Consider the following 12,147-nt stretch of genomic DNA (forward strand, 5'->3'; position numbering starts at 1 on the left):
ATAGGCCCCGCCCCCTCATCGGTTCCACAGGTGACTAAATGACGACATAAATGGCTATTTGCTCAACCATTGTTCTCAATGGAAAGGGACAAAAACAAATTCATGAAACGAGAGGAGGCCCCCCGTTTTGGGGCCAGTAATCCAACTCCGCCGAGGTCCGCCTCGATTTCGGCCAAACTGGTTTGACGTCTCTGGGTTTTGAAGGGAAGTGAGTGATTGTTCAAGGTTACAACTCAGAAAACTCGTTAACTCTCCCGCAGTCATTTTTCCCTCCCCTTCTCTCTGTTTATTATTTCTGTGAGGCACCTCTGGAGGTAAGCAGCCGTTTATTTCATTGCGTTTGAAAAAGTTTCGGCTCGTCAGCGCGTCCTTTTGTCTCGTGACAGAGCGCCGCGCCCCAGAGTACCTTGACGTCTCTTCTCATTCAAATGACTTTCGAAATAATCCATAAACCACTCTGCAACTATGTCAGACTTTAAGATTAATAGCTGCTTAAAATGACGGCCTTCAATTCGGTGATGTCGTTTTTCCACCGTGACGTCACCTACTGCAACTCTGAAGAACTTTTGCTCAGATTTTTCTTAGCTTGTTTTTAGCAACTAGCAGGTGACGTATCCACCAGGAAGCGGCTATAAAATGTACACAATTTTAAAATAATTTTTAGACCCAGACGGAAAGTTTAAATCTCCAGCTAAACACCAAATAAGGGTCATATTGTTTCTATGAAGCCACATTCGCTCCATTAGCGCATGTGTAACGCACACCTGTGATGTAATGGAATTTATTCCACCTGTGTTTATTTTGATCATCCTGCTTCCTGATTTAAGATGCATAAAAATACATGTTGGAGGAAAATACAAGCGTTTTCAGTATTTAATGCACTTAAGTTGTTTTATTCATGATCATGTGCCTCAAAAGCTTTAATTTTTTTTTTTTTTTTTTTTTTTAAAGGAATTTCACTGTTGCGAATTTTAAACCCAATTACTCGTTTTGTAGGATGAATATATTCAGGAGAGAGAGAAACTCAACGGCCCCAACTCCGGTACTTCCTCCGAGACCCACCAAGGAGGAGCTGGAACATCCCATCATGCACAGTCAGACCCCAAAGGATGCAGGGGTGACTTTAGGGTCCGGGGAAGAAGCAAGCGACCCGGCGACTACCGTGAGGAAAAAGCCGATTTCGATCCCTGAAGTCTCCCTTTTCGGCCATGAATATTTAATAAAATGTGTTGTTTCGTACAGAGGAAAAGTTTGATGGATGCCATGCAGAAAGTCAACCCTTTCAAGTCCAGCACACAGGTGAAGGTCAACGTCACAAAACGGTATCTCTTAATGTAAAATGTTGAAATTGATCTTGATTTTTGTATTCAGGCGTCCACTACAGTCAGCAAAGCTCCTTCCTCAGAATCACTAGAAAGAGGATGTGACTCAAGAGGAAGTGACTCCTCACAGGTATGAGGACCTTACTTTACCCGTTATACAATTCATGTAGCCGGTAAACCAAGGCTATAGGACAAAGGTGTTAGGATACATGTTCTAGTCTTGCTCAGCAGTCAAGGAGCTGAGAGGATTTAAATTTTAACAGTCAACAAACACTTCTGAAGAGACAAATCTCATTACTAGTTGGAGTTGAAGCATGTACAAAGAAAATAAGGTGGGGCCTGAAAATGAGCCCTGAGGGACCTCACATCTGAGTGGCGCAGAAGGGGTATATCTTTCCTCATGTGTTATATGATCAGAACCATTTTAGGGTATTGTCTTGGATAAGAATCCAAACAGGAGTTCCTCAGATGTTTATCAAAGTGCTCCTGTTTCAGAACCCTGGTATGTTCAAAGGCGTCATGCAGAAGGTCAATCCATTCAGGTCAGCTTCCCAGGTAGGAACGGCGTCATCCGTGCGCGACAGTGGTGTTAGCACCACTAATGTTGGACAACTTTTCTCAAGCAGGTCTCAAAAAGCCAGTCTTCCGAATCCTTAGAACAAGGAGGAGTTTCAAATTCTAACCAAGTAGGTGAAACGCCAACTTTACTCCACCAACGGCTCATGTTAAAATGACCTGAGGTTATTTTTCCTGTAGTGGGGGCTAATGACAGTTCCATTTTAGAAGCCGGGAATGCTGAAAGGTGTGATGCAAAAGGTCAACCCATTCAAGTCCACCTCACAGGTACCTGGTTTCTCTTCTGTCTTTGACGATGTCAAGCACTGGTCATGATTTTTGGTTATAGTGATTATTCTACAAAGCAGCAGGCAACAAGTGATTCACCTGTATCTTCATCTTGTATCTCGTCTCATCTTCCTTACCACTTTATCCCTTTCGGGGAGGGGACACAATGAGGACGAAGGCAGGTTCCACTCCTGGATGGGTCGCCAGGTCATCACAGGGCCCCATATGAGCATTTGTGGGTTTGTTGCCTTGCTCAAGGTCACCTTGGTAGTGCTCTGAAGGTGTTCTGCACCTTCTCCTATTACCAGAACAGCTGTGTTTTGTCTGCACTACCAACCCTCTACTTCTCAGCCCAGCTCCCAACAAACCGAGCAACCATCGCCCACTTTTTTTTTTACCTGTCTCAAGTTCTTTAATGTCAGCCTGTATTTTTGCCCTCTGATACAGTCACAAGTATTAAGGAGTTAATCTGTTATTTTTAAGGTGGTATGACAGTATTGGTCTGTATTGTGTGTAAACTTATTGTGATGTGGATTAAGTGTTTCTAGTCTGGCTTAGAGCATATTTATTTTAGGTAAAATGTCATCACGTTCACCAAACGGGGCGGTGGCTCATTTTAAGTAAACTGTAATTTATTTGTTTTTAAGGTGCCAAAGAGTGACTCTAAAGATGATGCACTTGAATTGGAAAAAGACGCTGAAACTAAACAGGTATCCACGATTATAAATGTCTCATGTAAACTGTTGCCAAAAATCTTTGACAACGTGCAATTAATGTTTTCTGTAACCATCTGCTTAAAAATAAAAAATAAAAAAACATGAAGAAAAAAATTCCCGAAGGCCACCTCATCGGAAAAAAAAGGTTGGTCATGTGTCCCATGACCAACATAAGATTATCGTCCTTTCATTACCATACTGGTGGTGAAAACCTTGTGATCCTGATTATTTGCCAAGTTTATTTCCTCAAGTTTGTTTTTGAGCAGTTTTGTTTCCTTGAGTGTGACCACACCGGCAAGCTCAGTATCATCACAAACACGAGCGCGCAAATTCGGATACGACCGAGAACAAGCGTTAACATTTATTACTTCTTTTTTTTTTTAGGCACCAAATATTGATTCTCAAACTGAGATGAGTAAAGAACCTCAAGTTACACAGGTAGAAGGGTGAATGTAGCTTCTTGGGTTAGCCTGTTCTCAGGTTTTACAGTGAGTGTGTTTGTGCTCCAGAGACCCGGGATGATAGCAGGGATGATACAAAAGGTCAACCCTTTCAAACCGTCCCAGCCAAAGAATGCAGACACCCAGAGTGTTGACAGTGAGCTCTCCTCCAGCTCTGGAAGTTTGGCAGACAACAACAACCAGCCGGAGAAGCAGGTTGATCCGTGTGGCGGGAAAACATTCCCACGCCTCACCCAGTAGTTGTGTTTTGATAAGCCGCACGGTGTTTGTCCAGAGATCCTGTTATTCCCCTAGAATAGATGTTTGAACCAGAACCGGGTGACATCAGAATAGGAAAAGCAAACGCTGACCTTGTACTGTTATTCCTGCTGGTGCCACTAGGTGGCGAGGATCGCAGGGTCAAAGGAAGCGTTGCTGATTCAAGTAGGTTAAACTTAAACTTGTCTTAAATTTTAGCCTCCTGGGATGTTGAAAGGGATGATGCAGAAAGTAAACCCATTCAAGTCCCACACACAGGTACCAAGAACTTTTAATCACATCTTTTGTGTGACAGGTGCTCCCCATAACTATGAGCTGGGGCACGCTAAGAGCATGCTAATGGGTGCCTGTTTTTGTCTTGGCGTCACACAGATGCCAAGCGAACAGTGCCAAATAGATGCAGTGGTGAAACCAGCGGGCAAGACACAGGTATGACTGTTGGTCATCTGTTGATAAGAAAAATACCGCTGGTATTTTTGATGAAAAAGGTAAATGCAAGAAATGACATTTCAGGGGGAAAAAGCTGTCGACTCGTCAAGCTCCGAAAGCCTGGAAGATGCCGCCATCGAGCGATATGTAAGATTAATTCTCTCGAAACTGTAAAAAAACGCAGCCTTAAACGGTGGTGATTGTTCGTTAGACATCCCGATTTTCCCATTGCGTCAAAGTGGACTATCATTCTCTTGTCACTCTACTCAAAAAATGCAGTCCGACTGGTTACCATTGTCACCGTTGAATGACTGTGCTTTAGAAACTTGGCTCAGATCCCCGAACATTGCTTAATTTCCTGCTTACGTACATTACCTTAGTAGGGGACATCTACATGTCACTCCTGAAGAATGTGCACAAATTCTGAGTTGATTCGTCATAAACCCCCTTTCAATTCCTCTGCAGACTATATGGTATTCTGAATCGGAGACCAGCCATGAGGTGAAAAGCCAACCTGTGGAGGCAGTAAAGAAAAGAAAGGTGGCGCCGAAATCATTTACCGAGCATGAATGTATTGTTTTATGTGTTTGTTTAAAGGTGTGTTTTTCCATTCGTAGACATTCCGAATAAAAAGGATTCTCCCCAGCGCATTTTTTGGTTCTGGGACAAAGGTATTACTGCACCTATTTCTTTTGGTTAAGGTAATGTGTGATTCCAGTGTTGGGGTTGGAGTGTTTTGTGCTATCTGCATCCATTTTGTCCCCCTGATCTCCACCCTGTCTTCCTGTGGTTTCCATTTCTACAGCTAGATGGCATTGTCACGTACACACGAGCCTGTTTTCTTTCCATGGTTGCATCATCATATTAGGTTTTGAATTGACACATGTTTTTCCCAACAGGACTCTTCTGCAGCGTCATGCAACCCCCCGCAGGTGAGTCGGCTTAGATCAAATGCATAGCTCAAGGCTGAAGGCCTGATTAAACCTGGTCAGATCATCAGCATAGATGAGAATATTTAAGGTGGATCTATTGTCCAAAGTGAAATTATGTATTCACTTAAGAGAAAAAGGTACAAAATAAGCTTTAAATGACAGAATTTCTCCTTTAGGAAGCAATCGAAGTTCAGACGTTAGAATTGGCAGACGTGCCTGTGCCCGGTGAAGGGACAACCGTGGACCCTCTGGATGTAAGACATCTTCAGCAACGCCATGTTGTGTATAACATCCTTATTTTTAAATAAAATCTTGGAACATGGTTTCCTTCCAGGATGAAGACGGCCTACTGGCCTGGTGGAGGACGGTAGACGGTACGATTGGTGTCGAGTCTCCACCTGTGGCACATTAAGGATGAATATTGCTGTGAAATTAATACTTTACATGTTTTAGGCTGGGATGAGTGGAACGATGCAAGCGGAAATTATGACACTGAAGAGTAAGAGACGCATTCACTGTAAAATGTTTCCTGCTTTTCACCATCCTGTACAAGTAAAGAAATGGTGTTTCCAAATTTATTGTAAACTGTGTTAGGTTTAGCTGACGACTACACTTTTCATTAAAAAAAAAAAAGTAGGTTGGGGGTATCTGAACTCCTAATTACAGAATTTTAAAAAAAGAAATATCAACTCTTCTCACGGCAGAGTGGTGGAACAAGCAGCCGATCGCATCTACATGGCGGCGCGTCTCTTTGTGCGCTTCTTCAACCAGCGCGGGGGCACGCTCCAGCAGCGCATCCTGGAGCTGCTGCAGCTGGCGGACGCCGCCGACAGCTTTCACAAGAAAACGGTCACAGCCAGTGTGGGCGGAGGCGTGGCGAGCGTGGCGGGGTCCATCACCACCATCACCGGACTCATTCTGGCACCCTTCACCGCGGGGACCTCGCTCATCGTGACGGCCGTCGGGATTGGCGTTGCCACGGCGGGCGGCTTGACCTCGGCTTCCGCCAACATCACCGACACGGTTCATTCAAAGACTGACCGCAAGAAGGTGGAGACGATGATCCAAGGATACCAGGAGGAGATAAAGGACATTAAGGAGTCCTTGGACTTTTTGCAGGTAGGGACATAACTATTCATGTCAACAGCGGGGCCGCACCGGCACAATTTGTTTTGCGTTTTTAGAATTTGAGCGGGTAATCTGTGTGACAGGAAGGGATGGAGATGCTTGCGGAGTGGGACTTTGATAAATTCACCGACAGCATCGCAAAGAAGCACCTCAACCAGAACGTCAAACACGTCATGAAGGAGGGTGGCCGGGCCGGCAAAGCCTTGGTGATCAACACGGAGAGCCTGATCGGCACCATTCAGGTCCTCAATGTGGCAGGAGGCGCAGCCAAAGCCGCCCAGGTGATGAGCGTCACCACGGGGGTCATGTCGGGCCTCTTCCTCGCACTGGATGTCTTTTTCCTGGCCAAGGACTCCATGGAGCTCAAGAAGGGTGCAAAGACGGAGTTTGCGTTAAAGATCCGTGAGGTTTGCAAGGAGCTGCAGGACGGACTCCTGGAGCTGAACCGTATCAAGGAGCAGCTGCAGAAGACCATGGACGGGATTGAAGTAGAGGTGGAGGAGGAGGAGGAGGAGGAGGATGAGGAGATGTTGAAGTCTGACCTGAAGAAGCTCATAGAATTGGAAGAGTGAAGGAAGGTACTCAGACCTCAATCAACACTGTAAAAGGCACAAATATTTAATATCTTCCAGATTTAATAGTTTGTATTTAAGTATTATTGTCTTTAAAGTTGCTCTAATGGTTTTGTTACACTAATAAAAGCGGTTCCTAGCCTTTTTGTACATTTTGGCCTGTGCAGACTCCTGTCAGTTCAAACCACTTCTCAACAAAAATATTTTGCTTTAATTTCCTCCTCTCAGCTCTGGTTGGTAGTCGGAGCGAATTGAAGGAAATGCATATTAGCTGCTGTGCTACTCTGCCAGTAAGGCGTAAAAACTAGTTTGGCTGCTGACTCACTGGAGCGAGTGTCCTGCTCGTGCTCCTCCCATTGTCTGGTGATCTTGTGCCACCAGAAAGACTTGATAGTGTTCCTTGATTGAAGATTTACATAAAAACAGGTAATTACCTCCAACTGACCTGGTGGAAAACAGCTGAACAAACTAGATCCAGCCTGTTTGTAACAACGCCCTTAAAATTTAAGGGTCTCTGTTACATAAACCAAATCGGTGTCTTTAACCCTTGTGTGGTGTTCGGGTCTGTGGGACCCGTTTTCACTTTTTACTAAAAGAAATAAAAATAAGTTCAAAGAAATAAAAGTCAGTTTTGAAAAACCTTGCTTCACTTGTAAATTTGTTTCCACTCATATCTTGATTTTAATTGATTTTCTTTATTATGTTTTAAATAATAAGTTATAAATGTGACCTAACAAAGGTAAAGGGCAAATATTAACCATATATATTGTTTATGCTGCTTGTAATTGGGATAAGGTAAACATCTGTTCAGTATTTTAACATAAAAGTGTTTGATTGTGAGGCATTCAAAGCCACAAAATGCAACGGGTCCATCAGACCCACAAACGCTGGCTGAGTAACAACAATATGAACATTACACAAGGGTTAAAAGCAGGTTTGATTAGATAGACAGGAGTGTCAAACAGGAACTCCTAATTATGTTGAATATATTGTTAAAATATTTTAGATTTACCATGACATATCTCTGTGCTTACATAGAAGCTTTGCCGCAGGGTTATTTAGAATATATATGTGACTGCGGTTCAGATGGAACAAATACCTCAAGCCTGGAACTTGTTACCTGAGGGTTTGTGTGTGTGATGTTTAAGGTGCTGTAATGCCAGAACCTGCGATGATTTAACGTTAAAACAACGACTGCCGGGTCGATTTATTTATTTTGTGTTTCAATGGCTAATCCGGCGGCACCAGTCCAGTTAATCAAACTGAAACTCGGTTGGTGGTTGGGATAGGGCACTTTACTGAATCTGCATCCACCCTTAACTGACAAATACCTCGATGGCTCTGAATCATGAACCTACGTGTGGGGCACTGCGTCACGATAATGAACTGCGTCAACCTCTGACCACTGACTTAATGCCCAACCTGCATTGATCCTATTCGTCAAATAAACTATTCTTTTAAATGGGAGTGGGCTCAAAAGCAAAAACCATTTCTTTGTTATTTCCTCTTTGCGTTGTCACTAGTCATCTGTCATACCTAATAGGCTGGCAATGAATGCTAACCTGTTTGTCAATTATGCTGGTATCAATGCGGGGCTTTTGTGAGGACCGGTTCGCTTAGATTTTTAACAGGTGTTGATGGGTTGAGTTTCATGCCTCACACGAAGCTTGTAATAACTGAAAGTAAATCTGAAAACAAATTGCTACATAAGCTTCCGTTCCAGTCAATAAGTGCTAAATTTACAAGAACATTTTTATTCAGACTCAGTAAATCAGTGAGGGATTTAGATGGAAAACGTCCTTTATCTCCTCCACAACTGTCTTTTTTCATTTCATTAGTTTAATATAGATGTCAAATGACGTACAATATAGGCCAATAGATGTACCACATGCGTAACAATAAACACTCGACTTCTTTCGGGGTTTTGTTCATTAAATTGAACCGATCTGTACCTTGACACACCTAATTACAACTGGCCTTTTACTGAAACTCCATGGAAACTCATGTTTCACTAATGGAGACAAACAAGAAAAGCTGGCTTTGTTGAGCTGCACCATTCTTGAGGCGAACCTTGCGCAAACAAGCAATACAAACATCATATCTCACATTTCAGCATGTTTACTGGGTGTTCAGGTGAAAAATGTGCGATACATTCAAATCCCAGTCCAGAAATGACCACTTTCAGCAACGATCTGCAAATATTGACACTGTTTGCACCTTGTTGGAGCACAGGTTTGATTTTTACCTCCTCCAGTAAACAATAGGGAATAGTTTTATTCACAAACGATGTGTGAATATAACGCTGCCAGCCGGAGGACGCCAGCATGTTAACATATTGTGATGACCGTGAGCGGACATCCTCTCAGTTTCAGAGCAGCCATTGCAGCCTTGCATGGTTGGCTCACCCTTTTGTTACACCAGAGAATTAATAATCTGCTGACTAATATTGATCGTTGCCAGCCTGCCTTGAATGCGCAGCACTGTGTCAATAATGGATCATGTGCAGGAGGCTTCTGAATCTTTGCTTTTCATTTCATAAAGTTGATGAAATTGATTTCATTTGAACTTTATTAATACAGCTTAAGTTACAGACAAGTTTGTCTCTAAGTGCCTCACAGAAACCCAGAGCCTGGGGGGGTGTACTCCTGCTAAACATCGAGCTATAGCCAAACTATAGTGGGTCTCATTACCTGCATAGAAGAGGATCTGTGCTCAGGCAGAGAACAACCGCCATTTCAAGACAGGGAATACTAAAGGAGTGGTTGAGGACATTAGGAGAAAGAGGCACACCCCTCCCTCGTTGCCTTCAGCAGCACAGTAGTGGAGATGGTTCGGAACTTCAATTAGCTCGGACTCTTGAAAAACCTGACGGGACATCACGGAGAAGTACGGCAGCTGAGACTTGTTCAGGCTCCTTGCCTCAGGCAGGAGGCTGCAGCACATTTTTAGTCCTGAGACTGAAAACCTCGCCAGGGGCAGTTAAGCTTGTGAGGTCTAACTCTCAATGCACCTGCACAACGCTGGCATTTACATATTGCTATGTGCTGTAACAATGCCTTCTTTTGCCTCTCATTGACAGTTTTAGGATGGTTTAGCTAATTTAAAGGTATTCATATCTGAGATGGCCTCCAGCCATGAAGCTGAAGTGCTCGCTACTGTAGTCAGGTGTCACCAAGGCAGTGCTGAGAGGTCCGGCCCAACAAGGTGGAAGACAAAGTCTACTGTCTGAAGCTACCAGAGGTTCATTAGCAACTTTAAAAAGTGCCGTTTGTCTATAAAGATCATCTCTGAATTCTGACTGAAACATTCCTGACTGTCACCACTGCCTTCTCAAGAATTTAAGAGTGAATGGAATCTACAACAATTATCTATCTAAGTAGCTACTGTCTCTCACTTTAGTGAAGGAATGTGGCAGGTTTATATATATCAATTATATATATCAATTCTATACATATGTCTCTATGGTATATAGCTAATCTCTACATGTATCTATCTAAATTGATAAGACATAAACATTTCTATATCTATATATATATTAGTTTGCGTGACCAAACTAAGGAAGATGGGGAAAGGGTCTTGGAAAAAGATGGGACAGGCTGAAGCCACTTCCCATTAAACGAAACATGAAAACATGTTCATGTCAGGCAGTGTTGAAAAGTGTTTATCATCTGCCAACCAGTATCCTCATGGTGGAGTAACATGTTGTGGGGGTGTTTTAAGGGGCTGGGACAGCCAGACTGCTCAAGGTTGAAGGACAGGGGAAAGGAGCAATGTGCACTTCATGAATCAACCAGAGCAAACTCCCGAGGGATTACCGTCCAAACAGACCCTAAACACACAGCGGAGAAAACTAGGGACAATACTGTGGATGTCCTTGAATTACCCAGGCAGCTCCTTGACTTGCCCCCAATCAAACATTTCTAAAGGGCCTGAAAATGGCTGCAGACCAACAATCCTCACCCAGTGAATTTAGGTGAGCAAAGCTTGTGGTGCAGTTCCCAAAAACAATCAAATGTGGAAAAAGAGTCTTCTAACTTTGTTCTTTTTAACGCTATTGTTCTGAAGCCCAAAGTAGCATTGAGAGGGAACAGCTACTAGCTAACCATTCTATTGCAGTAGTTATGTCCACAGATATACCAAGAACTGCTTATTCCTGAAAAATGCACAGCATTTTCAACATAGGTTGATACCCTGTGCTGTGCTATCGCTAGGATCTAGGCTGTTAGCTGGTTGGATTGTTGGGTTCTCTGACGGCGGCCTGGCAAAAAGCTATGGAAGAAAGCTCAACTACACATGAAACCTACTAACAGAACACTGTGGATGGAGCATAGTTATGATGATACTGAGCCACAAAATGTGGGGAATATGCAAATTTATTTTCCTCATTGTTAGCATGATGTACACACAATATGAAAAGTATCATTGTATTATCATAAGAGGGATTTTTTTAAAACTAAAAACTTCCATTAAGCACAGGGCAAAAGCCAAACACAAACTGTCACGGAAAACTGATTGATTCTCTTGTACAGGAAGGAGGAAGAAGTTCGGAGCAGCACCTCCAGCAGCAACCCAGATAAAAAAGTTACTTTGTCCAGACAACAAAACTGTTGATCATAACTCAGATTGTTCAACCTACTGTACACCTAAGAGGCTGTGACAACAAAAGTGGTCATGGGTATCACGGTTATTTTAGAAACACATACGTACATGATTCATAAAGACAGAACATTAGTCATGGTAGTAATGATGATGCAAAACACTGCAGGTCATCTCTTGTCAGGGAAACATTTACAGTCAACTACTTGCTGCACTTTGATGACCTGGAATCACAAGTCCTGTGAAAACATTGGATATGTCAAACCCGTAAAACACCTCAGAAACTCTTCCCGTCATCGCATGTCTTTCATTGTATCCTTTGTACTTGAGCTACTTCCTACTGACTGCTACAGTCCTATGGTTTTAGGATATTGGGTATTTCTATTTTGGAATTTTTTGCTTTTAGCCTTGAAAATTCTGTTGTGTTTAACGAGAGTGGTGGACATGTGAATGTTTGATACTTTAATCTAAGAAATGTTGAGATCCTGAGTTTAGGATTTACAAAAAGGATCTCCATTAATGACTTGTGACAATCATGAGATACAAAAGGCCCTCAAAAAGCGCCTGCGACGATCCGAACGTTCTGTTATTATCCAGACGGTGGACTTGTCCATCTCTTTCTGCGTTCTGATTAGGGAGGCTCCATGTTCATGAGAACACAAAGGCCATATTGATGCAAACATAAGTACGTGCGCGGGCATTGACAAACCAGTTTCTGGCATTCACACCACAGACTCATGACTGGCTTCCGATTCCAACCCATTGTGCTAACATGTACTTTCTGCAATGTATGAAAAGACTTTTAAAAAAACAAAACAAAAAAACCAAAAAGTAAATAAAGCAAGGGAACTTGGCAAAGAAAAATGTAAAAGAGGTTTTTCCAAATATTG

The 12,147-nt window shown here is 42.8% G+C and overlaps 1 protein-coding gene across 7 annotated transcripts; it reads left to right on the forward strand.

The window, feature by feature from the left end:
- The first annotated feature begins 25 nt into the window (after positions 1-25).
- LOC101076166 (uncharacterized) lies at positions 26-6,813 on the forward strand. Of its 7 annotated transcripts, none has more exons than XM_011620085.2 (21): positions 26-314; positions 997-1,162; positions 1,243-1,299; positions 1,372-1,452; positions 1,818-1,877; positions 1,946-2,008; positions 2,106-2,165; positions 2,813-2,875; positions 3,266-3,319; positions 3,391-3,537; positions 3,799-3,858; positions 3,973-4,029; positions 4,114-4,176; positions 4,495-4,569; positions 4,647-4,700; positions 4,929-4,961; positions 5,138-5,215; positions 5,296-5,335; positions 5,415-5,460; positions 5,666-6,080; positions 6,173-6,813. In XM_011620085.2, the coding sequence occupies exons 2-21, from the start codon at positions 998-1,000 to the stop codon at positions 6,659-6,661; spliced, it is 2,160 nt and encodes a 719-aa protein (XP_011618387.2). In that variant the 5' UTR covers positions 26-314; position 997; the 3' UTR covers positions 6,662-6,813. The 7 variants fall into 7 exon arrangements, with proteins under 7 accessions (XP_011618387.2, XP_011618391.2, XP_011618388.2 ...); XM_011620089.2 differs by having other exon boundaries at positions 1,949-2,008; XM_011620086.2 differs by having other exon boundaries at positions 26-208.
- The last annotated feature ends 5,334 nt before the right edge of the window (positions 6,814-12,147 follow it).

The sequence above is a fragment of the Takifugu rubripes genome, chromosome 8 (assembly GCF_901000725.2).
Source record: "Takifugu rubripes chromosome 8, fTakRub1.2, whole genome shotgun sequence".
Taxonomy (NCBI): domain Eukaryota; kingdom Metazoa; phylum Chordata; class Actinopteri; order Tetraodontiformes; family Tetraodontidae; genus Takifugu; species Takifugu rubripes.